Below are 27,207 nucleotides of genomic sequence, written 5' to 3'. Positions count from 1 at the left end.
TAATCCCTAATAATAATGGTGTATAACTTTTATCTCATTGGAAAATTATAAGGAATCTGAAGTTTATTTATACCTACTCTTCATTTATTCTGATTCTGTTGACTTGGAAATTTGAGAAATTCTTTAATGACTTTTGTCTTTCGTGCTGCCTTAGCCTTGGTCGTACCCTTGGTCTTGTCATAACGGATAACTTTAATCCTCATAATCTCAATTTCATGCCTCTTGTTCTCTAATCATTAGCTCATATTTTTCTGTCTAGTACCCCAACTCCAACAATTACTCTGCAACCTCCAGTCACTTGATGGTAAGATATTTTTACTGTACCTCACCCTGTTAATGTTCTTTCATCCAATTTAGCCAGCTTAAGTTCCATGAGCAGTCATTATAATTAGTACCTTTATAAACAGACCTCAGTTCCCTTATCTTCCTCTCACTTCGTTTTACTTGCTTAATCCAAACCTCAAACTATAGTTGAATTTTGTTGACTGCTTATACTGCTAAACATGATTTGAGAAATGCCATGACTGGTCTTATTTGAAATTAAAGGCTCTCTTGAGGCTAAGAGAACCCTTAATGCTGTCAAACAATTGTAGTATATTTCTTTATTCCATCTACTTTCCCATTGTCCTGGAAAAAGGTTGCATGCTTTCTTTTGTACCTCAGATCCTCTAACAGCTCCCCACCAGTCCTTCTCACCTTATTTCCTACTTCATTAACAAAATTGAGGTCATTAGAGGAAAACTTTTTTAACCTTTGACCATCACATCTCCTTAACTACTACCATCTCCTACGACCTACTACTACTATGTCTGTCATAGATGACCTGCCCATTCCCTCTGTTTGTATACAACCTTCCATCCCCTTTCACCTACTCGGGATCCCCACTCCAACAGTGTTTATCTCTCTCCTACATCTTCAGTTTCTCCCCGTCTACTAAATCATCCCATCCACGTACAGGCATGCTATTATTTCTCCCGTTAAAATGGTTTTTTTCCTCTAATATTTCTTCTAGTAGCTTCTTTACCATTTCTCTTCTACCTTTTATAGTAGAATTCCTTAAAAGCATTTTCTATACTTGCTGTCTTCAATGCTTTTACTCTTGTTCTTTAACTCCCATTGGTTTGTTGTTGTTTAGTTGTTGAGTCATATCCAACTCTTCTGTGACCCCATGTACAGCAGCCCACCAGCTTCCTCTCTCCATGAGACTTCCCCGGCAAGAATCCTGGAGTGGGTTGCCATTTCCTTTCCTCAGGGGATCTTCCCCACCCAGAGATAGAACCCATGTCAAGGGCATTGGCAGGTGGATTCCTTACTACTGAGTCTCCAAGGAAGCCCTTAACTCTCATTACCCTACTTCAAACATATTTCTTTGATCTTCCACGCATCAGTTCAGTTCAGTCGCTCAGTCATGTCCGATTCTTTGTGACCCCATGAACTGCAGCATGCCAGACCTCCCTGTACATTACCAACTCCCGGAGTTCACTCAAACTCATGTCCGTCAAGTCGGTGATGCCATCCAGCCATCTCAACCTCTGTCGTCCCCTTCTCCTGCCTCCAATCCCTCCCAGCATCAGGGTCTTTTCCAGTGAGTCAGCTCTTCGCATGAAGTGGCCAAAGTACAGGAGTTTCAGCTTCAACATCAGTCCTTCCAATGAACATCCAGGACTGATTTCCTTTAGAATGGACTGGTTGGATCTCCTTGCAGTCCAAGGGACTCTCAAGAGTCTTCTCCAACACCACAGTTCAAAAGCACCAATTCTTCGGCGCTCAGCCTTCTTCACAGTCCAGCTCTCACATCCATACATGGCCACTGGAAAAGCCCTTTGAATGCTCTCAGGGCTCTCTAGGCACTCCATATTCTTAAACCTGATGGTTGAGCCTCAACACTTGACTTACTTTACCTTATGGGTGTGTGTGCTCAGTTGCTCACATGTGTCTGACTCTGTGATCCCATGGTTGTAGCCTTCTAGGCTCTTTTGTCCATGGGATTTTCCAGGCAAGAATACTGGAGTGGATTGCCAATTTCTCCTGCAGGGGATCGAACCCACATCTCCTGCATTGGCTGTGTTGTGTGCTGAGTCCCTCAGTTGTGTCTGACTCTTTGTGACCCCATGGACTGTAGCCCATCAGGCTGTTCTGTCCATGGGGATTCTCCAGGCAAGAATACTGGAGTGGGTTGCCATGCCCCCCTCCAGGGGATCTTCCCAACCCAGGTCTTCTGGGTTGCATTGCAGGTGGTTTCCTGACCGTCTGAGCCACCAGGGAAACCCATGAGTGCTGGAGTGGTAGTCTATCCTTTCTCCAGGGGATCTTCCCAGCACAGGAATCGAATTTGGGTCTCCTGCATTGCAGGCAGATTCTTTACCAGCTGAGCTACTAGGGAAGCCACTGAGCCACTATCTTACGGCAGCTTTGACACAGTAATTCTCCTTCCTCGTTGATTTATTCTATTTAATTGGTTTGTAGAGCACTACACTCTCTTGATTTTCCTCTTTACTTATTACACCTACCTAATCTCCTTCGTAGATTTTTTTTTTCTGATCCCTTAATTTGGAAGTGCCCCAGGTTTCTGTCCTTATTTCTAGTCCCCTTGTCTTGCTTTCCTTTCTCTCTTCACTCCCCGACTTGGTGATCTTATGAAGTCCAGTTGTTTTAAGTATCATTATATTGTGATAGTTAACAAAAATTACATTTCAAAACTCTCTCTGGAATTCTAAATCTCTCTCTGGAATTCTAAACTCAGCTGCATTTTTAAAACCCTTTGGTTCAGATTTGCATATGTTAAAAGTAGAGCCACTTCCTACCACCTCTAATACTACCATTTGGTCTGAATTACCATCATCTCTTCCTGAATTAATGTAATAGCCTTAAAGATGGTTTCTGTGCTTTCCGCCTATACTCACTTCACACAGTAGCAACCAGAATGCTGCTTTAAAAGCTTAAATCACAAACAAACAAAACTTAAGTTGGATTAACGTCATTTCTCTGAGCGAGATCCTTTGACTAACTCCTCTGCTTCCCTAAGTCTTTACACAAAGGACTGCCTTCCCCATAGGGTCTTCTCTGACCAGCTTAGTTTAGTGTCTGAATGTGCCTTTCTCCTCAGCCTTGTGCCAGGGATTTCTCACCCCTTACTCTGTTTCTTTGATTGATAACATTGACTATCTTTAATGTAGCAAATATAAATTAGTTACCTATTATGTTTATTTTCAGTGTTTGTCTCCTTTGATTAGAGTATAAGCTCCATGAAGGCAGAGATATTTCTTCACCGATGTATCTAAAGTAGCTATAATGTCCAGCATATGGAAGGTGCTCAAAAGATCTCTATCCAATGAAAGAATGTTAAGTAAGCATTGAGTATCTCTACCAAGAGTAAACAATTTAAAAAAAAATGAATTATGCTTTTGTTTGCCTCCTTGCTAGCAAGATTAATTAAATACTTAAAGATTTTAAGAAATTTAGTTTTATGAACATTTCAGTTAGACTTCATTTCCTAATATAAAATGTGAAACTACTAAAATTAAAAAATACTATAAACAGGCATTTGTTACTCTAGTGTCTATAAAACCATACTTGTGAGACTTTTCATAATTATTTTGCCACAACTGATCTTTCTTTATCCTAGCAATGTTCTTTTAACAATCTGTTATGTAAATACTAATATATGGTTACATCAGGTTTGAACTTCATTGCTTTTAGTCAGTCAAATTCCAGAGCAATTTTACATTGATAATTAGTTTCTTTCTAATGTATTGTCTCCTTTTTCATTTATTTTTCAAACATTGAGAGCTTACTGTATGCATAGCTTACTAAACCCACTATGCTGAGGGTTTGTGGGTATAAAGCCAAATGTTTGTATTAAAACATGAGTTTTGATGGCAAGTGAAATTGGCTTGTTCAGGGAAGGAGCCTGTCTGCACCTAAGGGACGAAACAATAAGATTACAGAGATTTGGCAAAAACAGAGCAAAAACACTTTCATGCACGTGCACACACATATGGTTAATCTCTTCTGCTACTGGAGATCCATAAATATAGTTGCTATATTTGTAAATATCAGTGATGAATTTGCTTAACTGAGGGCTGTTTGATATAATTCTTCATGTTATGGCATTTAAATTATGGAAATAATTTGCTTTACAAATAAATTGGCTGCCAGTTTTCTTTAAATAGTTAGCTTTGACTGGATATGATTATAACTCTTCAGTCTCAATATGATGAATATAATAAATAATTAATGGTACAAACAGGGTTATTGTTGATTCTCACATTACTTATTAGCACGTGTCTTAAAGGAAATTGTTAAGCAGGAGGTTATAAAGTAAACTTGTGTTACACCAAAGTTACTGTTTTTCTTTTTGTAGAATTTGTGGTAGGGAGAGCACAATTGTTTTTCTGTTATTAAAATAATATTAAAAACTTTTTGTTATTAAATAATATTAAAAATAGTATTTTGTTATTTTTGTAGCATAGGTAGTGACATAATTTGAGAGACTGAAAGTTTTTGTTTTAATTTATCTGAAAAGCATACTGTGTGCTGATTTGCTTTTATTTGAAATAATATAATGAAGTTCTGAGAAGTCTGTATAGGGGTATTTTATTTTAAACAAACTTACTGATTAAATAATTCTATACTATTTGAATATTGCCCAATTTACTTTGCTAGGAAGCATTAAAAACATTAGGGCAAGTTTTTATTAAAACTTTTTAAAGAATTTTGTATGTTTGAGGCATTACATTCAGTGATTTACTTCCATTATTTAATTTGATCTTTACAATATGAAGGAGACACGTCATTATTCCTATTTTGTAGCTAAGAAACTGAGAAAGAGATTAGGTAATTTACCTTAGATTTTGCAATTAGTAAGCAGTAGAACCTGCATTTCAACTTTAACTCTCATCTTACACATTCAGTGTCAAAAATGAGGGGAAATAGGTAGTTACCATATCATCATGTCAACTTCTCTGTATTTTTGGAAAAAAAGTACAGAAAAAAGGAGGGGAAATATTCTCCCTATAAACATAAGCCTTTGAGAGCTAGTAGTGTGTCTTTCTTCCTCCCCCGTCCCCTTCCTTCCTCCCCTCCCCTCTTTCCCTCCCTCTTCCTTCACTCTCCTCCTTCCTGCAATATCCATGCATAGGCCTCACTTTCAGAGATTCTTATTTGACTCCTTGGAGGTAGGGCCCTGCACATGTGTTGTGGTGGTTGTCCTTAGCCTTCCCAGGTGATACTAATGTCTACACAGACTTGATTACCATTGTTTACTCTTTGTTTTCTTTTACCTGCCCTCTTTGGTGCTTTCTGTCTGGGCTCATACTCAGCCCTGATATTTCTACTTGGCTTGTCTTGTGTTATCTTCAGCAGTCCTCTAAAAATCTCTTATAACTTGTTCAGTTCTATCAGCGGATTTCCAGGGCCCAGCCCAGATTACTGAATAAGGATTTCTGGCGGGGTGGGCCTGGAATCTGAATTTTATAATTCAAATGGATTGATCAGGTTTAAGAAACTGAATTAAAGCCCCAGTTCCCTTTTTGTTGTTCGGTCGCTTAGTCGTGTCCAATTCTTTGCGACCCCATGGACTGCAGCAATCCAGGCTTCCCTGTCCTTCACCATTTCCCAGAGTTTGCTCAAACTCATGTCCATTGAATTGATGATGCCATCCAGTTCCCTTTACCTAAAGTCATAATAACCTCTTTCAGAGAAGATAGATATAATTCACTTGTGAAAGTGAAAGTGAAGTCTCTCAGTCATATCCGACTCTTTGCAACCCCACGGATTGAGTGTAGCCTACCAGGCTTCTCCATCCATGGGATTTTCCAGGCAAGAATACTGGAGTGGGTTGCCATTTCCTTCTTCAGGGGATCTTCCCGACCCAGGGATTGAACCCAGGTCTCCCGCATTGTAGGCAGACGCTTTACTGTCTGAGCCACCAGGGAAGTCACTTGTAGTCATACATATTAAAATTAACTTCAGATTGATGATAGTGATGATGAAGATACAAATCTTACAGACAGCCCCAGCATAAGGTTTTTTCTTACAGTTTTTGTATAAAATACTAACTGATTATGTTTACTTTCAACAAGCACAATAAGACTGAAGACAACTCCAAATCTACTATCATTTTTAGGAAGGAGCATATATTGGGCATCTTTTTTTCTTTCTTAATTTTTGCCTAATTTTTCTTATTGGTCCGTAAAAGAGAGTGAAAGAGGAGGCAAGTTCAAATACAATTACGGAGTATTGCTGCACAGACGTTTAAAGTCTTTTAGACAAGAATGGAATGTTTTTCTTCTTTCATTTCTTTTTTCTTTTAAACCTCAGTTAGATTCAGAGGAAATTGTTTGTTGCTAGCTTGTACCATCTTTAAAGAGAGTTGGGGGGGGATGGTTGCTGTGGGAAGTTTGTTGATCCTTTTATATAAAGAGAAATTACCATTAAATACTATACTTAATTTTCTTTGTGATTTTAAAAAAGTTACTATGTAATAAGATGATTTTGATGAACTAATATTCTGTAGATGCCTAAAAATTTTGGTTGCTTTAACAGTACTAATTAAAAACATGTTTGCATTGGAAAGTCTGGATTTCTTTAAGAATATAGCATGCCACATGTAATATTTCTTTCCTTTCCAACTGCTTTCTATTATATGCTTAGGGTTTAGATCGCTCCAATTCCTGGGTTAACACTGGTGGTCCAAAAGCTGCCCCATGGGGATCCAACCCCAGTCCAAGTGCAGAATCAACACAGGTGGTGTTTATGTTAGAGGTTTCTTTTTTGGCTGCTGATGTTTCCCTTTAGAACGTTACTTCTTAGTATATACTATGATTTCGGTGGCTTGCTTTTTAATAATTAAAAAAGCGTGTTTTTTGTTTACTTAGCACATTTTCCGACTGCTATGCATGAATACCACCAACTGCACCAGTAATACTCTCCCTTCCTATTTCCTGTCTCCTCCTTCATTCGTTGTACACCCCATTGATGTTTCAGTGCCTGCTGCTTATGTAATTGATGGCTTTGATAACAGTTTCTACCCTTGGGGTACCACATCTTCAGGAAGAATTTTTTAAACAAAAAATTTTGTGTGGAAAAAACCTGACAGTTTTTCATTTGCTTTTGGTTTAAAGTGTAGCTATTGTGTCATTCTCCTTTAGCATTTATTATCTTGTCATTTTCTTCATAGTCACTGACTAGAAATGTTGTTAATAAGCTGAAAGTAAATGTGAATCATATATGATCCCCATGCTGTAAGATTAAGTACCAGAAACAAAAATCTGTTTTAATTTGTACTGTGTTGCAAAGTATGAAATTTGTTGTAACTTCTTTGTACTAGGTTTTGCTTACTTTAGTCTAGTTGCTTGATAGCTAATACTGCATGATTCCTCAAAATATACTTCTCACCTGTGTGCTGGCTTTAGGGGAAGATGCTCTTTCTCATTCTTGAGGGAAAAATTTAATTGCAAATTTATTATTATAAATGATTTATATTTAATATCATATATGGCAGATCTGAATCATAATTTTTGATGATAGTGAAACATAAAAGAAACCATTCTAAACTTTTAATTTTTTAAATTACATATAAAATTCTTGATTTCTCTTTTTGGTCTGAGACCAGTGAGAAGTATGTTTTTACTTTTTGCATTTTCTTACTAGATACATGCATGTGTATATATCACAGAGATAAAAGTTTCATTCTTTGCAGCACTCTAAATTTATATTATCATTATAATATTTACCCTTTAAGGATAAAATATATAGAAGCCATTTTGATACTTCTAATACATTGTCATTAAAGCAACTTAAATGGTGAAAATGGGATGAGCAATAAAATAGATGGTTGTTGAAACCACAGTAAAGCTCTATTTAAAAAATTGTATGTAATCCTTGAAGTGCAAAGTCATTCACAGCTGACTTTAATGTTATCTCGTCATTCATTCATCTCCACTCCATAGGCTATGGATCGAAGTTGTAATCGTATGTCTTCGCACACAGAGACGTCAAGTTTCTTACAAACATTAACGGGACGCTTACCAACTAAAAAGGTAGATTCATATGAAGGCAGTTTGTATAGGGGGAAAATAATTCAAACAATTAAGTAGATGAAAGGTTTCTTTACATAACCGGAACAAGATGTTAAAATAATTGGATTGTTTTTAAAGATACATTTGAGCAAGCATTGCTTGTCTGATGCCTTTTTGGGCATGCCTCTCCATTGCAGGTCCTTTTACATTATTATAATGCTTATATCTTTGTGGATGAATATTTTTAGTTTAGTGATTTAAATTTGATCATCAAATTTTAATACCAAAAATTGGATAAACTATTAATTCTGTTTCTGTAACTTGCTTCTGTTTTGTGTTTTAAATCTCCAGGGAAAGGAAGATGAGTTAGAAAAATTATCACTCTTAGTAAGATATGTTGATTTGCTTCCCTTATGCACAGTTTTGTTAGTCCTTTTTCATAATATACACTATTTTGCAAATGCTTTGTATGCATATCCATTATAAGGCAGGAAATTTCTGCTATTTTAATAAAATGACTTTAAATACCTGAGACCTTGAAAATTGATGGCTGATATCAAAGTTTAAATTTTTAAAGGTATTTCCTGAATTGTACCAGCAAAGTTCGTGAATGTATTTGCATTTGTTGAAATATATATGTAAGACAAAAGCCAGATTTTATTGTAGCTGTGAGCTTTTGATCTAGTTTCTGTTTGCGGGTACAATTTAGGAGGCTCTTTCCCACCTGTCCTTTTAAAATTACATTTTACTGCAAGATAACATGTAATTTTTTCAGCTGTTCAACATGCCACTGTCTTACATGTATAAATAGCCGTTTCGTTAATGGGTGTCCTCACTGCATTGTTGAATGGTTCACATGCCTTATTTTGCTTATCCTCATTAAATCTTCATTTGTATTTGCATTATTATTTGATTTGTGTTATCAGCAGACCTGGCATTGATAATAACTTTGGATTTACTTCTGGATAGCTTTTTCATGAGGAGCTGGCTTTGCAGTGGGTTGTTTGCAGTGGCAGCGTTCGGGAATCAGCTTTGCAACAAGCCTGGTTCTTTTTTGAGTTAATGGTGAGCAAACTAAATGCATTTTGTAATACTGTTTTCCTTATTGAATAATTTTGTGTTGGCTCATTATTATCGTCCTAGAAATCTTTCTCTGTTGTCCATGTTACAGTTTTACATGTGCCGCCAAAGAAAAATTATGTTTGCTATATCTCTAAATAACACTGTGGATAATCAGCACTATTTAGATGGAGTTATAAAGCTAATTTTAAGTTTGTTTTTAGGAATAGTTGGAGAAGCTACCTATCTTTTTAACCTGTGATATGTTCTGTCTTAGTCCAAACATACTAGTGTATGATGGCAATACCAGATAAAAAGAGCTTTATAGATACCTACTGCTTTTATGGCTAGAAAGCTCTTAAAATGGTGAAAGCTCTTAAAAGGGAGACGGTGGTTATAACCAACAAAAAACAACAATAAGTTTTTCTTAATTCAGTAAATGATATTAAAAGCAAGTAAATGAATTAATATTTTTGTAAATATTTATACACACAACATAAATACATATATACATAAAAGCAATGTACATACACACACCATGTGGTCAGACCTATGGCCTAGGGATTATCAAGGCACAGAGAGATTAAGATCTTGTTTAAGTGTACATAGCTTGTGGACAGCAGACCTCTGATTCAGACTCAGGTATTCTGGCACTCAGGCCTTTCCTCTCTTTTTCTGAAAGAAAAAGTGAAATTTTTTCTTCCCCAAAATTATGTAAAATAATAAGAACAAGAGCAAAACAACAACAAAAGAGAGAAAAGAAACAATGGAGGTTCTAGAGTATGCCACCCACAGTCATTCTCATTATTGAATGTTACTTATATTGAGGATAAGAAGACATTGCTTCTGCAAATTAAAACTAGACAAGGTATTATCTCATACCAGTCAGAATGGCCATCATTAAAAAGCCTACAAGTGATAAATGCCAGAGAGAGTGTGGAGGAAAGGAACCCCTCCTACACTGTTGGTGGGAATGCAATTTGTGGTGCATTTTCATGGATGCAATTCCATTTTCATGGAATGCAATTTGGTGTGGCCACTATGAAAAACAGTATGAATTTTCCTTAAAAAACTAAAACTAGAGTTGCCCTGTGATCTAGCAGTCTTACTCCTGGACATGTTATCTGGAGAAAACTCTTATTTGAAAAGATACACGCGCCCAAATGTTCATAGCAGCACTATTTACAATAGCCAACACATGGAAGCAACTTAAGTGTCCATCAACAGATGAATGGATAAAAAAGATGTGGTATAGATACACAATAGAATATATTCAGCCATAAAAAAGATTCAAATAATGCCATTTGCAGCAACATGGATGCACCTAGAGATTACCATACTAAATAAAGTCAGAAGGTTAAATATCATATGGTATCACTTCTTTGTGGAATCTAAAATATGCTGCCAATCAGCTTATTTACAAAACCGAAATAGACTCAGAGGTAGAAAACAAACTTACAGTTACCAAAAAGGAAAAGGGATGGGAGAGGGATAAATTAGGAGTTTCTGATCAGCAGATACAAACTACTGTATATAAAGTAGATGAATAACACAGTCCGACTGTATGGCACAGGGAACTCTATATTCAGTATCCTGAAGTAAACCATAATGGAAAAAAATATGAAAAAGAATGTATACAAAATGAAATCATTTGGCTGTAACCAGAAACTAACACAGCATTGTAAATCAACTATACTTCAGTAAAAGTTTTTGTTTTTTATTTCTTAAAAAGAAATTTCTTCTTGAGATTTTCTAATCAGCAGAAAAATAAGTCAGGGATCATATGTAAGTGGTAGGCAACACATTTCTCCCCCCGGAGACTCAACATCAGATTATAATTCATGTGCTTTTAATATAAGATCAAAATAGTAATTTGCCTGTTTTTTTTAATAGCCTTACATATATGGTCAGATTTCTTAAAACAAAACAGTCAAAATGGTACAGTTTGACTTGTTTCTACTATTTACCAACTGTAAAATCTTGTCATTAATTTCCCTGAATTTAAAATTTTTTATTGTACATACTGTGATAAGAATTTATATCTTAAAGTGTTTTGTAAATTGAAATTACTTTGATTTTTATCTAACATTTTATTCTTAATATGTATTCATCAGTATTTAATGTACACCCACCATATGCCACGGGATGCTAAGTGCTAAAGATACTACATGCTGTCAAGATTTCTGATCCCTCAAAGCTACCAGTTGCAGGGGACATGGAATGGCACAGTTGCTGAGTCTTAGAAAGATTTAACTTAGAGTAATTTTAAAGGATGAAAATTTTTTTCTGTTGACATACCCAGAATTTTTTTCCCATTGATAGCCAGAATCGTTTTATGAAGGTGTTACAGAGATTGAGTTGTATGTTGTTTGATATTTCTTTAGAGCATACAAAATACTGTAGGGAACTTTTTCATAATATTTGAGGAGTTAAGAGTATTTTAGCCTTCTGTTAAATCATGTGGTATATTGACAGAAATGACCCTAAAGTTTAGAGTTCTGTAACTGCTAGTTACACCCATAAGAACTGCTCTGTGGCACAGGGAGCTCAGCTTGGTGCTCTGTGATGACCTAGATGGGTGGGATGGAGTGAGGTGAGGGGACGTCCAAGACAGGGAATATATGTATACATATAGCTGATTCACTTCCTTGTACAGCAGAAACTAACACAACATTGTAAAACAATTATATTTCAATTTTTTAAAAAAGAAATTGAACTAATGGCTTATTTCTTTTTTTAGGTAAAGAGCATGGTGCATCACTTATACTTTAATGATAAACTTGATGCACCGAGGAAGACTCGTTTTCCAGAACGTTTCATGGACGACATTGCTGCTCTTGTCAGCACAATTGCTAGTGATATAGTTTCACGATTTCAGAAGGTAATGATAACTTACTTTTAAAAACTAAGTCAGTCTTTCAGGCACACATTAAACTATCGTACTTTTGTTTTTCTTATTAAATTTTGTTTCCCAGGACACAGAAATGGTTGAGAGACTCAACACAAGCCTTGCATTTTTTCTCAATGATCTGTTATCTGTTATGGACAGAGGATTTGTCTTTAGCCTTATAAAGACCTGCTATAAACAGGTAAAATATAATTAGTAATGAAATAATTTAAATTCTGTGTTTGCTCTTTAAGGGCTAGAGCTAAGAAACTTTCATGAACACATTTATATAGTGATGTTTTTTAAAAGTGGTATATTTATTAGTAAGGCAAAAATAAATTACACTTATCAGTTCATAGAACTATGGCAAGCTGCTATCAGTAGAGCCATCTTTTCCTTGAGTTATCCTGGCCCACTCATGACTCTTTAATTCCCATTAGAAGTATACCATCAAGTCAGTAGTCTAAATGTAAAACAGCTCCAGGTTGCCATGCCAGAGTAGCATTTTTACTGAATGGACAGCTAACCCAACCTTTTCTGTCTTAAGTGATTTTTAAAGCAGTTGCATTCTGCTGTGTGTTCCTCATGATGAAGCCTTAGACGTTGTAGAGTTCAGAATCATGGGCAGATGTTTACCCAAGTCTCAAATACCATCGTCTGCCTTTTCTAAACTAAAAGTATCCTGGAACTTTTCTACAAACAGCTGGTTTTGTGTTAAAATTTTCAACTGATTAATGAAACCTGGCTTTTAGAAGACATTAGTTATTTGTCCTGATAGACCATTTGGGTATTAAGTTATATAATCATCCTAAAATTGCCTTTTAAGGCAGCTTAAAAAAATATACAGGTCTCTTGTGTCCCATCCCAGCATTATTGAGGAGTTTGAATCCTGGTGGTGGGGTAGGGAGTGGGGAAACAGTGCTTGTAAAGTACTTCCCTGCTGGTCCACAGATTAATTTAGGGGAACTACTGGTTTAAAATGGTATTTGGCAGTCTAATACTTAGAGTTTTGAAAATCTGTTCAGTTGGATGCCATTATTGTATGTATCTTTCTTTCTTTTTTGTCTGATCCATGCATCATGTGGGATCTTCCCTGACTGGGGATTGAATCTGTGCCCTCTATATTGGGAGCTGGGAGTCTTAACCTCTGGACCACCAGGGAAATCCCTGTTTTGTTTTTTAAGAGAGAAGTTGAAACTATGCATGGGCACTGATCTGTTGGCAAGTATTTGCCACGCTATGTATTATTCTTACCTTTTCCCCTGAAATTTCATGTATTATTGCTCTCAAAACCTGTCCTGTCTTTATTCTTCAGGCATTAACCTCCTACATTTGTCACACATTAAGCTAGACTCTAGGGATGCTAGAACTCTTAAAATAAGTCAGTTTATAAATGTCTCCTCGAGTAAGTAATGGTGTAGTTGGGAAAACAGATAGTTATAAATATATCTTAGCACAAAGTGCTGAAAAAAGAATGGATAATGTATTTTATAAAGTTATTTTGATAGCATAATTTTTCTTCAGAAAGAATATATCCTTGAGAGGTAGAAATATTAATGCTGTATTGGAAATATGAGAATGTGGCTTTAAGAATGCACCTCGTCAGTGGATTTATACAGTAAATCTTGTAGTTCTAAGTTTTTTATTTTAGCAGTAACTCTGGAAAAAGCTGACACTGTTACTTAAACCACAAAACCCAAAGCTGTTCACTGAATACTGTTTTCTAATTCTTTAATTCATCATTCTGGTGTTGGTATTAGAGAAATGATATGTTCAATTGGTATTTTTTTTTAATTTCTGCAATACTTACAAGGTATCTTCAAAGCTTTATTCATTACCAAGTCCAAGTGTCCTGGTGTCCTTGAGGCTTGATTTTTTGCGAATCATCTGCAGCCATGAGCACTATGTTACCTTAAACTTACCCTGCAGCCTGCTCACTCCACCTGCATCACCATCACCTTCTGTTTCTTCTGCAACGTCTCAGGTATGTAAAATGTATGAAAAAAACTTGTTTTAAAAAGCCTGCATTTTAAATGCTGGGAAAAGTAAAAAGTAATACTATTGAATAATAACTGTGATAGGCTCCATACTCAGGGCTTTTGTAAGTAGTAAATGATTAAGTGCTTTATAAATATTAATCATTTACTATTCTTCATTGCAACCCTAAGAGGTACATTCTATTATTATTATTTTTTTACAGGTGAACTGAAACACAGAAAGATCAGTAACTTACCCAGGGTCACATAGTAAAAACTGGCAAAACTAGGCTTTGATCCGTGGCACATGTTGGCTTTATTTTAGATCTAAGTTCTAACCACGTGTTGTATCCCTCTGACTGATTTGCGCACAAGGGAGTGAATTCACCTACATAATAAAATCACTTGACATTTTCACAAATTGGGTTTTCTTGATGCAGACACAGACTGAATTTGGGGAGCAAGATGTTTATTAGCTGTCAGTACCTATGGAAGGAAAGGGAATGAAGTGTAATTAGCAGAGAAAGAAGTAAAACAGCAATGTAGTCCTTGTAAAGCCCTGCCTGCCTCTCGTATCCAGAGAACCCAAAGGAAACTTGGTGTTGTTCATGGATTTTCACAGGGTACCTAATAATTGCTCTAAAGATGACAAAGGATTATCATAGCAATAATTATATGTCCTGTCATACAGATTAAAATGAAGGGATTTTGTGGTTTAGTATCAGAGGAGCCTAGATGTTCCCTCCTAGGGAAATGTTTTGCTATATAATTCTTAAGACAAACAAGCTACTTCCTTAAGCTCTTGTTTTTTTGAAAAAATTTATTTATTTGGCTATGCTGGGTCTTAGTCGAGGCATATGAACTCTTACTTGTGACATGTGAGATCTAGTTCCCTGACCAGGGATTGAATCCAGGCCCCCTGCATTGGGAACGCAGAGTCTTAGCCACTGGACCACCAGGGAAGTCCCTTCCTTATATTCTTAATGTCTAAAGTCAAAGGTGATCTGAACTCTTTTTAAGTTTGCTTTTGAGATTTTTAATTCCTGAAAGTAATTTACTACACTAGATCAATCTCAGATGTTTGATAAAGAAAATTTAAATCTTTACTTAGAAAGATTGAAAAACACAGAGATCACCCACAACTTCTCATTTTTCACCTTTGCAAAAATTCTTAAGGATTAGCCTATTTCCACATACCTAGCTAAGACATGTTTCTTCTAATAACTAATGAGGCTAGTCTTTTGTTCTCTTCCCCCATCCTCTGTCAAAGATGTGGCTACACAATCAAGGACAAATTAATTATGGGTAGAGTTCCTTAAACCTTTAATGAAACACAGCTGTTTATACTTGACTCCCTGCTGAACATCTTGTCCAGCCAAGAAATTAATAGAATTTCTTCCAGTGTCCTGTCCCCTACTTTCTCATCTAGCTGCATAATTTTCAGATTCTAGTAGATGACAGAGACATCACTCTTTGGAAGGTAGGGACCTGAATAGTTTTATATACTTACTAAGAAGGTGATTTCTCCATAGAGAAATCTGGAGTCTGTTGTAAGAAACCTCGCATTTTTGGTCTTGAATATGGATTAAAGGGTGATAAGGTTGAGGACATTCTTGCCTTGAGAAAACTTGTAAAAACTCTGAATGAACCAAAAAATAATAGTAATTTTCTAGAGATTGTATTTTCCCTGAAAAAAAAAAAAAACAGCTTCATAAGTATTTGAAATTTCTCTGGAAACCAGTAGCATTTGACTATGAATATTTCTCTTGTACTCAACAGTGAGTACATAATGCATCATAGAGATTCAGTCCTTTTTTCCATTCAGAATATGATAATGAAATATTTAGTGGCTAAAAGTATAAAAGAAAAATCAGATGAAAAAAATTTAATATGAGAAAAAGGAAATTGAAAATAATTTAAAATATTATTTCATCATAGTTTCCTATACCAAAAGTAAGAGCAGGTGCTTTCTCCAGTGTTTTGTAAAAATAAACTTAAAATGTTTGTCTCACTTTCAGATGATGCTCACATCTCGTTTGTTGTAATGCTCTGTCTATAGAATGTTTTGTTGCTTAGCTATTATAGTTTTGTTCTACCTCACTCCCAAACAGAGTTCTGGATTTTCCACCAATGTCCAAGACCAGAAGATTGCAAATATGTTTGAATTGTCTGTGCCTTTCCGCCAACAGCATTATTTGGCAGGACTTGTGTTAACAGAGCTGGCTGTCATTTTGGACCCTGACGCTGAAGGGTGAGTAGACCAGTTTTGCTGTGTACAGTATCAGTTTGATTTTGGACAGCAGAACAGAAGTATCCCACTTAACTTTCTGGGACTCAAAAGGATATTCTTTTTTTTTTTTTTTAAAGGATATTCTTTACCATTCTTCTTTTACTTCTCTGTTCACTAAGTTCCATACTCATGTTTTTTCTGTATTTCATCAGTTTTGAGAAAGATGTTTTTTGTCATCTCTGAATTTGATGTTTGTCTTGAAGTTAGCATGTATCATGTTATATCATGGTTTAGTTGGTAGTGTTTTTTTCCTTCTTAGTAGTACCTGAAATATTTGTGCATGTTAGTAGATGGACTTTCAGATTTGTTGGTATGCAACAAGCACAATTCAGTTAAGGAAAATAGACTAATCTGTTTGATTCTTTGGGAGTAAAATTTGTCATTTGCCATCATATTAATAATATATAGCATGTACTTCAAAATTTGCCCTATAAACAAGTAAACTTGTTTTAAAAACTTCCACAATTTTAAAGAATTATTGAAAATTGATATAGTAAGAGGAGTTCATTGTCTGATGATTTGAATTTGCAGAAATAGCTTTTTTATAAATGTGTTGTGATCTAAGATCCTTGTAGGGTATTTCTATCTTAATAGCTGTTTTCAAAGGCTTTTATGACCATAACTCATTTGGGTAATAATTGCTCTTTTTTTCAACTTTCCTCATAGTAGGATCATTAAGGAGTTTGTAATGCAGTTTAACCTGAAGTAAGAGCTCCAGAGAACAAAAGGAGATATTTTGAGCAGGTTTTATAAGAATCCTATGATGTATTTATTGAGCAAATGAAATGAGGTTTGTGAAGTTCTTAGCGATAGGTATATAGTTAATGCTTAATAAATTGTGAAAAGCTAAATCTTCTGCAAATGAAAGTCATGAGTTTTTTTCATAACAGCAGCTTCTCATGTTAGGGATATATTATTAAGAAGCAGGTTTTCACACTGTGCTCTGCAGAACTGTGGGGTTCTGAAAAGGTTCTTAGTGTGTTTCCATGTAAGATGGGGTTGTGGTGCAGACATTGGAGTAGGGGAGGGCAGGCTTGAGACTCTGGGTCTCGCACCCCTGCTTGCCACCACTCTTTTATTTTGCCATTGATAAATGAATATAATGTCATTTGGGGGGGGGGGAAAGGATCCATTGTTAGAAAAAAATCACTCTGAAGGCAACTTCTAAACATACTACCTTTCCTTAATAACTTAAATCTCAATCATTTGAATTTATTTTTCCAGTATTTTTACTTGATGTATCAGAATAATTTTGGTTACCAGAAATAGGAAACTTTTCTTCTTGCCTGTTTTATTAAAGGAAGGATAGTTATCATTTCAAATTTGAAAGAAAGGTAAGGTTTTAGCACAGTATAACCAGCAGCTCAGTGATGTTATCAGGGTTCTGTTTCTTTTATATCTAATTTCTGCTAGGAGCCTAAGCTTTATCCTGAGGCTAGTATGCCTTTCATGACTGTAAGATAGTTGCTCTGGCAATTCGGATTAAATTCTTACTTGTTCATGTCCAGCAGAGCAGAGAGGGGAAAAAACCCCTCTTCCCAAGCGTGCAATGCACATCTTTCTTTGGACTGGTCTGGCTCACTTGCCTGTCCTGCACTATTAGACACCTGAGCAGTGCCAGGTTCTTAGGTGAGTTAGATCACTTTTACTCACATGTGGTGCTTAGACAGGTTTTGGTTCATGGGTGGTTTGTTACAAAGCAGAAGATAAGGAGCTCATGCCTAAATAATAATCAGCTGTCACTAAAAAGTGTTAGTTCATGTGATATTTTTTGTTAGACCTTCTCAATTAAGGAAGCAGTTGAGTAACATTAATCTCTTCTCATCTTAGTAATGAAACAGCTTGTTGACTGGCTACTGTAAATGGCAGGGCTAGTCTGATTGGATCGACTTCAGGAACTAGGGGAATAGAGTCAGCTTCTTCTGAATCTCAGGGACATGAAGGTATACCTGAACATTTTTGCATTCCATTAGGGAGGAAGACAGGTGAAGGAGATGTTGTATAGGTGTTCAGTGGTGTCTGATAAAGAATAGAGAATTCTAACAGTCAACCTTCTTTAAAATTTTTATTTATTTTTTAATTGAAGGGTAATTGCTTTACAGAATTTTGTTGTTTTCTGTCAAACCTCAACATGAATCAGCCATAGGTATACATATATCCCCTTTGAACCTCCCTCCCCATCCCACCCCTCTAGGTTGATACAGAACCCCTGTTTGAGTTTCCTGAGCCATACAGCAAATTCCTGTTGGCTATCTCTTTTACATATGGTAATATAAGTTTCCATGTTACTCTCTCCATACATCTCACCCTCCCCTCCCCTCTTCCTATGTCCATAAGTCTATTCTCTATGTCTCTTCTGAGATGTTGTGTAGGTATTCAGTGGTGTCTGATAAAGAATAGAGAATTCTAACAGTCAACCATTTTTGTGATGAGGTTTCCTTCTCAAAGTCAAGGATCAGTTCTGTTAAAATAGATATATTTCTGTGGAACAGTGTAGGGCTCATGAAAGACTTCTTTTTTAAAAAAAATTTTGTATGCTGTATTCAGAGTTCTTTTTTAAAAAATTCATTTTTAATTGGAGGGTAATTGCTTTAAAACATTGTGTTAGTTTCTGCCATACGTCAGTGTGAATGAACCGTAGGTATACATATGTCCCCTCCCTCTTGACCTCTTCACTGCTTTCTTCAAGGTGGCTCTTTAGATACTTTCTGACCCTGTAAAGTCTGAAAGCAATGATAACTGTGTTCACCACTACTTTTTCTTTATTTATTGAGTTTTAAAAGGTAACTGGAATAGCTTTAAATAGTAATATACAGGATTATAAGCTGTTACTGCTGTTTGTTCTCTTGTCTCCCCACTCTTTCCTACACCCAGCCCATTAGCGAGTGCTTTAGGACCACCTCTAAAATATACCCCAAGTCCAGCTGCTTCCCTTCCTCTTTACTGCTACTCCCCTAATCATGCTTCCACTCTGCCCTCCCTAAAATCCCTTTTCTACACAGCAACCTAAATGGTCTTTTAGAAATGAAAATTAAATTATATTGCTTCCTTAGTTAAAACTCTTCAATGCATTTAAAAGGGCACACTTCTTACTTTAAAAATACTTAAAAGTGTATGCTTTTAAAGTAACATTTAAAATAAAGTCCAGACTTAGTAATGAACCTCAAAACCCTGTGTATGTAACTCTTGTCTACACTGTCACTTCCCTTCTTCCTCATGCACTACAATCTAGCCATCCTGGGCTTGTTTCTGTTTCCCTTATAGGCCTACCCAGTCCCACCTTGGGGTCTTTGCACTTAGATTTTCCTCTGCCTGAATCAATGCTTATATTGCCCTGAGATTTCCACACAGAGGCATTTCTTCCTTGTGATTCTTCAGGTCTCCAGTCAAACAGTATCTTCTCAGTGAGACGTCATTGGGCCACCCAGTCTGAATTATAGCTGTGTTACCCTTGCCACAATTATTCTTAACCATATAAGCCTGTTTAATTTTCTACAAAGCATTTCCCTGAAATTTGCTCGTCTGTTCATTATCTGTCTCCTCCCATTAGAATATGAGCTCATGAGAGCAGCACTTTTCTTTCTTGTTCACTGCTGTATTCCCACTGCCTTAGAATTGTGTCTGGTACAGAGTGGACACTTGGTAAGTATATGTTAATTCAGTGAATGAATGATTGACTATTTGAGACTCACATCTCATCTCTATATTTTTTTCACATTTGCATAGATAAAAACAGCATACATCATCTTAGATAGACCCTTAAGAGGAATGTTTTTACTCTTTTTGCTTGCTAAGTAATCATAAATAATTCCTTGAGTAGCAGCAATATGTTCTAATATTGACCAAAGATTTGCTCTCTAGAAATTTTCATTGTAGTTAGAAAGTTACAACTTTGAAACAATATACTATGGTTAAATGCAAATTTTGTAGTACAGAACCTAGTTCTGAAGAAGATTAGCACCTTTGTTACAAGCATTTGTAACACTGAATTATTATTTTTGTGTCTGTGTTTCCCTCTTGCTGAAGCAAGCTCTTTAAGAACAAGGACAAGGATAGGATAAGATAGGAAGTCTTGTCTCCAACATCCAGCATAAGATATGGCAGGTCTTGCGTGCATGTTGTCCTGCGCAGTCATGTGTTTGTGTTCATGTGTTTGTGTGTGTGTGTAAAGGCTGAGTGTGTCTGAGTATTGTAGACATATGAAAAGGCTTAATGAAGATGAGTGTATAGAATTTAGATAGGTTGAAGTCTGGGGCCCGTAGCTGCTGAGAGATGCTAAATATTAATATACCCAGGTTTGGGAATCATCACTGGTGATACAAGTTGAAAGAGAGAACATAAAAGGCAAATGACCAGAATCTGAAACTTGGGAAGAATGATAGAGAATATGAAGAGTGGTGGGAGCTATTTAGAGAAAATACTGAGAAGAAAATATAAAAAGTGACAAGGTGTCAAGTAGAGAGCTAGAAAATGAAATCTGAGATATGTCCATTAGATGGAGTTCTCAACTGTATTTAAAAATATACTTTCTGAATAAAAATCTGGGAGGAAGAAGAATCTTCAGCTAGATTTCATATATAGCTATGTAAAATGGTAGGTAAGATCAAAAGCCTTAGAGAAAGAATACCTGGTTTTAAATGTGCTGTGTGATTTTAAGAAGAAAAGCTAATATTTACTGAAGGATGCAGTGTGCAAAGCATTGTGGTAAGCGTGTTACATAAATGATGTAACAATTCTCATGCCACTTTAGGAGGTAGGTTATTTATACATAGGGAAACAGAGGTTCAATATCTTTGAAAATCTAGCTATTAAATGATGAAACTGTTACAGTACCACATCATAAGCATTCAAACAACTTGTAGTTTCAGAGAAAGAGAGTAGATGTTAGGAAGTAAATGGAAGAAAATGCTTGATATAGACTGTACATTCAGGAAATTTAGTACTAGATAAATCATATAAGAGGAATACTATATACAAGCCAGAGTAAACTAGTTTCAAGTGAAAGTGTATTTACAAGGGAAGAACTTAGTGAGAGGGTTCATTGAAGCTATTGAAGAAAGGGGAGATTGACTGAGCACAAGGGGAAACTGCTTTCTGAAAGAAGGTACAACTTTCTCCGAGATAAAAGGAAAGTTGATTTGTTAGCTATGAAGATGGAGATGCATTGACAGGTCTGGCCAGAGCATATTTAGAATGGCTTTTCTTTCCTTGAAGAAAAAAGTTAGAGGTAAGGTCTTCTGTTGAGATTGATGGTGAGAGGCTTAAGGAGAAACAGTGAGATCTGAAACACCTGCCAGGTACAGCATTAAGGGCAGTTGAAGTTGGAGACATTACATTAGAATGGTTTGCATCATCAAGCAGCTTCAGTCTAAGAAGAGAAGCCAAAAGAGTGTGGAGAGTGGTCCTTGCTATTGCAGTAGCCCAGCTGAAACTTGGGCTTAGAAGTGTAGAAAGTCGTAAGGGCCCAAGTGAGCATGGAGGGTCAGTTTAAACAGAGATATCAAAGACAACTCTTCTTGTGGACTACATAATCCATAGGTAGAGGATATTTCCTCTTTGCAAAAGGAAACAAAAGTTTATTTTGGATAAATGTGAAAAGATTTCACTTGATGAAATAAAATTTACAGCTACTTAAAACTCTTTTGCTTTAAAATATAACTGTAACTGATCTAAAGTTATTAATATTAAGTGCATTAATTTCTAAGGAATTAATGAAAATATATTCAGGTTTATTTCTAAGTGAATTTATATAGTATTTCCTTTTCCCTCCTTTCTTATTTAATACAGTGAGACATTCACTAGTCTTATTTTATTTATTTTTTGAACATTCGTTAATTTTAAAATGAAAAATGTTTTATAGGAATACATGCAAATATGTGGCAAAGTTAAGTTGAACAAATTGTTTCAGTACCATGATTTACTGTTTGCTCTAAAGATGTTAACTAATCTCTGTGACCTTACTGCAACTCCTTCTCCATCTTCTTTTTAAATAGACTGTTTGGATTGCATAAGAAAGTCATCAATATGGTACACAATTTATTATCCAGTCACGACTCAGATCCACGGTACTCTGACCCCCAGACAAAGGCTCGAGTGGCTATGTTGTATCTACCTCTGATTGGTATTATCATGGAAACTGTTCCTCAGCTATATGATTTTACAGGTACTTAGTATATTTAAGACAAACTCTAAAGGCAAATCTCAACGTTTAAAAGTATTAGAAAAATTTGCAAATAATCTTACTTTAGGAAAAGAAATATAAGAAAACTCACAACGATGTAGGTACACTGTAAATACTTAACAGAGTTTGAAAAAAAACTTTTGCCTTTGTGAGAGAAGTCACTGCAAGGATTCTGTAAGTATTTCTTATGATGCATTAAAAAAAAAAGGTTTTACAGCATTTCTATACCTACCTATAGGGCTTCCCAGGTGACCCAGTGGTAAAGAATCTGCCTGCCAGTTCAGGAGACCAGGAGACATGGGTTCAATCCCTGGGTTGGAAGGATCCCTTGGAGGAGGAAATGGCAACCCACTCCAGCGTTCTTGCCTGGAAAATCCCGTGGACAGAAGGGCCTGGCAGGTTATAATCCATGGCGTTGGGAAGAGTTGGACAGGACTGAGCATGCACTCACATGTCTACCTATTAGGAAAGAGAATTGTGTGTGTGTGTGAGTGTATACTGTTTATCTGGAAAAAAAATATGAGAAAACTTGTCAGATATCTACCACTCTCAGTCCCAATGTTATTAATATACATAAAATTGAAATTAATATTCACCTTAATAGCGAGAATGATATCACTAATAGCTGGTTAATAAGTTTAAGTTATGTTGCTTTTTAAAAACTGTAATCCACAAAATTTTATTCTTGCTTTCCACTTTTAGAATTTATTTAAATTCTATCATTTCTCTTAAAGAAAATAGTGTAGGTTGCATTTGAACTAGCAGTTAGCCTGATAAAGTACTTCCATTCAGTTAAAAAATTTTTACTGTTATCTACTATGTACCATGAGTAGATGCTGCTGATACACAGATATCCAACTCCTTGCCTTTGATAGACTTATAATTGAGTAGTTTTCCTAGTATTTGATCATTAAAGTGGGTTTCCTTATCTGAAGGCAGAAATTTATATTATTGTTACTATATATTTTCTTTTACTAGCAAGTGCTGCAGTCCATGGGGTTGCAAAGAGTCACACATGACTGAGCGACTGAACCGAACTGAATGTTCCTTACAAAACTCTAAGTAGTGCTATAGGAATGAGTTAGTGTTTAAAATATTTAAAGTGAAGTCGCTCAGTCCTGTCCGACTCTTTGCGACCCCATGGACTGTAGCCTACCAGGCTCCTCAGTCCATGGAATTTTCCCAGCAAGAGTGCTGGAGTGGGTTGCCATTTAGGTAAAATATAATAATATGCAGTATATGTTAATAGGTTTTCCTTTGAAGAGTAAAGGAGAATAGAAAGGGAATGGCATGCCCAATAGCTGTTACTGAAAGAGAAGTTTATTTATTTCTGGGTTATTTTTTCCAGAAACTCACAATCAGCGAGGAAGACCAATCTGTATAGCTGCTGATGACTATGAGAGTGAGAGTGGGAGCATGATAAGCCAGACAGTTGCCATGGCAATTGCGGGAACATCAGTCCCTCAGCTAACAAGGCCTGGCAGTTTCCTCCTCTCGTCAACGGTAAAAACAACCCTCCTACAGAAGTTTTATCTGGGAAGATAGATATTTATAAGGATATACTCTTCAATAACAGATTATTATATTAACTGATGCAAACGTACTCTGAGTTTTATTTTGTGAAAATATTTTTTTCTGAAAATATTTTCTATATTATACTAAGTTGTTTGAAAAACTCGTAATTACCTCAATCTTTTTGGTATAAAAACTCTATTTTATCACTCACAATTTTGAAAGTTGCCTCATTTTCAATTTATAGCCTCTATTCTTCATTTTTAAAATCTATTTTATTCTTTATCAGTCCTAAGAGATATAATCTCAGTTGTTTAGCCGTTGAGAATATTTATTTTTAATCTGTGAAGGTTCATACTTTTTCATATTTAAATAAATTGATTGTCATTTTGCTCTGTAATTTTCCCTCTTAAAGAGGGAAGAACATGGTGGCAGGGAGGAAACAAATTGCTAGTAGAGCAAGATCAACTTCTGAAAGTTTTAAATGACTTTCTTTCAAAAAGCTGCAATCATATTTATGGAAGCTGGCCTGCTTGACAACTTCTAAAAAGGTTTTATTGAGATAATTTACACATCAAAAGATTCATCCATTTTAAGTGTATAATTTCATGGTTTTTAGTATCTGTACAGAGTTAGGCATCTATCACCACAATCTGATTTTAGAACATTTCCATTATTCCAAAAAGAACCCTGAACCCCATTAGCCTTCACTCTCTGGTGCCCCAAAGCCATAGTCCTAGGCAGCAACTTTCTTTCTGCCTGCATAGATTTGCCTATTCTTGACATTTCATATAGATGGAATTATGCACTGTGATCTTTATATCTGGCTTTTTTCACTAAGCAATAATGTTGTTGAGGTTCATTCATGATGTGGCGTGTATCAGTACTTTTTTAAATTGCCAAATAATATTCCTTTATATTGATAGACCAGCTTTTTTAAATCCGTTTATCATTTGATGAATATTTGAATCATTTCCAGTTTGGGGCTGTTAGGGATAATGCTGCTAGGCACACTTGTGTCCGTGTCTTTGTGTCCACACATGTTTTCATTTCTCTTAGGTAGATACCTTGGAATGGATTTGCTGGATCGTGTGTATTAATAACTTTAATATTTTGAGAAAACTCTTTCAGAATAGCTGCTCCATTTTAAATTCTCACTGGCAGTTAATAAAGGTTCCTATTTCTCTAAATCATCACCAACACTTTTTATTATCTCTTTTTTATTATATATTCTTCACACCTTAGTATGTATGATGTGGTGTCTCATTGTGGTTTTACTTTGTGTTTACCTAATGTCTGCTGATATTGAGAGTATCATTTCATTTGTATATAGTACACATCTTTTCATATATCTTACATAGAGAACCGTCCATTCAAATCCTTTAATATTTTAAGATTGTGTTATTCATCTTGTTATTGAGTTGTTATTGAAAGAGTTTTTGTTTATTCTGGACATAAATTCCTTATCAGATATGTGATTTTCAGGTATTTTCTTATGTGCATTATCTTTTCATTTTCTTGATAGTGTCGTTTGAATTGGCAAAAGTTTTAATTTTGATTAATTCTAATTTATCAGTTTTTTCTTTTGCATTTGCTATTGTATCTATGTATATAAAGTGCATGTACAGTTAAAATATAATAGGAAAAACAGCAGCGTACCTGCCACTCAGCTTCAGAAGTAGAACTTTTCAATTTCCTTAAAAGTTCCCAGTTTGCTCTCAATTCAATCCCTTTCTCCCCTCAAAATGACCACTATTCTCAATTTTATTGGCCTTGCTTTTTGTTTTTTTAAAACCTCGTTTATGTGAAATATACTGTACATGAAACATAAATGTAGATGTTTACAAAAGATTTTAAAGTAATACTTTTGTAACCACCATTTGGGGCGAAATATAGAACACTGACTCCTCATTTTCCGTTGGATTGTCTGCCTTTGTTTATAATTTATAGTAGTTCATATGTCAGGATTAAGTCCATTGCCAGTTATAAGTGGTTCAAAGGTTTCTTTCTTTTTGTAACTTGCTTTTTCCACACACTTAATTGTGAATTTAGTGAATAGAGTGTCTTATTTTAAAATAAGATTGTATTGAATCTATGGATCAGTTTTTTGGAAAAATTAATATTTTTACACCAGTGAATCCCAAAATCCTTGAATATTTTAGATCTCCCCACTATTAGGACCTTCTTTGATGTGTTTATATACATAAACTTTTAGTTTTTTACCAAAGAGGCCCAGAACATCTTTTGTAGGTGTATTGTTGGTCCTTGATATTTTAAAAGTATTTTAGTAATATTATTAAGTTATGCAGTGTGATAATATATAATACACATGTAAGTATATATATAACATCATGTTCTCATTGAAGAAGGCAATGGGATCCCACTCCAGTACTCTTGCCTGGAAAATCCCATGGACGGAGGAGCCTGGAAGGCTGCATGGGGTTGCTGAGGGTCGGACATGACTGAGCGACTTCACTTTCACTTTTCACTTTGATGCATTGGAGAAGGAAGTAGCAATCCACTCCAGTGTTCTTGCCCGGAGAATCCCAGGGACAGGGGAGCCTGGTGGGCTGCCATCTCTGGGGTCACACAGAGTTGGACACGACTGAAGCGACTTAGCAGCAGCAGCAGTAGCAGCATGTGCTCGTAGTCTCATAAATGTCATCTTTTTCATAAACTGTTTTCTAATTGCTGATTATCTTTTTTTTTTTTTTTTTTGGCCATGCCCCACGGCTTGGGGGATCTCTGTTCTCTGATCAGAAATTGAATCTGGGCCATGGCAGTGAAAGCACCAAATCCTAACCAGTAAACTATCAGAGAACTCCCTAATTGTTGATTGCTTTTGTGTGGACATAGAATTGATTTTGAACAATAATATTTATTTCCAGAAGAATTGCTAAATTAATAACATAGGTATAGTTTTTTTTTCTATGTATACAATCATATCATCTGTGAATAATGGCCGTTCTTTTCTTCCTTCCAGTGTTTTTTCATAGCTTGTTTATGAGCTAGAATCTTGAGTACAGTGTTAAATAGAAGTAGTGATAGTTGGCATCATAAAAGGGGAAGCTTGCAACATTTCATTCTTAAATACAGGTGCTAAAGGTTTTGGTTTTGGGGGTTGGTTTTTTTTAATACCCTCTTATATTATGGAAGTCCCCTTGTTCTTAGTTTGCTAAGAGTTTTACTTTTGTAATTATGAATAGTTGTTGAGTTTTATCATGCTTTTTTGCACCATTGAGACTGTCATGTTATTTTGCTTTTTTATCTTTTACTTTTAA

At 35.7% G+C, this 27,207-nt stretch overlaps 1 protein-coding gene across 7 annotated transcripts in view; it reads left to right on the top strand.

Moving 5' to 3' along the window:
• DOCK7 (dedicator of cytokinesis 7) overlaps positions 1–27,207 on the top strand; it is a 190,676-nt gene that overhangs the window by 112,393 nt on the left and 51,076 nt on the right. For 3 of the 7 annotated variants that reach the window (XR_011257554.1, XM_069592988.1, XM_069592982.1), the window contains exons 23-32: positions 260–304; positions 6,655–6,747; positions 7,953–8,042; positions 8,991–9,086; positions 11,821–11,961; positions 12,056–12,169; positions 13,781–13,951; positions 16,055–16,194; positions 22,227–22,396; positions 23,763–23,917. Coding sequence is in view for 6 of the 7 variants with exons in the window: in XM_069592988.1 (XP_069449089.1) it covers positions 260–304; positions 6,655–6,747; positions 7,953–8,042; positions 8,991–9,086; positions 11,821–11,961; positions 12,056–12,169; positions 13,781–13,951; positions 16,055–16,194; positions 22,227–22,396; positions 23,763–23,917 (1,215 nt within the window). In the remaining variant the exon portion in view is untranslated. The remainder of the gene's footprint in view (positions 1–259; positions 305–6,654; positions 6,748–7,952; positions 8,043–8,990; positions 9,087–11,820; positions 11,962–12,055; positions 12,170–13,780; positions 13,952–16,054; positions 16,195–22,226; positions 22,397–23,762; positions 23,918–27,207) is intronic. The other 4 variants (XM_069592996.1, XM_069592989.1, XM_069593013.1 and 1 more) reach the window with 2 other exon arrangements.

This window comes from Ovis canadensis, chromosome 1 (assembly GCF_042477335.2).
Source record: "Ovis canadensis isolate MfBH-ARS-UI-01 breed Bighorn chromosome 1, ARS-UI_OviCan_v2, whole genome shotgun sequence".
Lineage (NCBI taxonomy): Eukaryota > Metazoa > Chordata > Mammalia > Artiodactyla > Bovidae > Ovis > Ovis canadensis.
The sequence above is the reverse complement of the archived record's forward strand: the minus strand, read 5'-3'. Positions and strand labels throughout refer to the sequence as shown.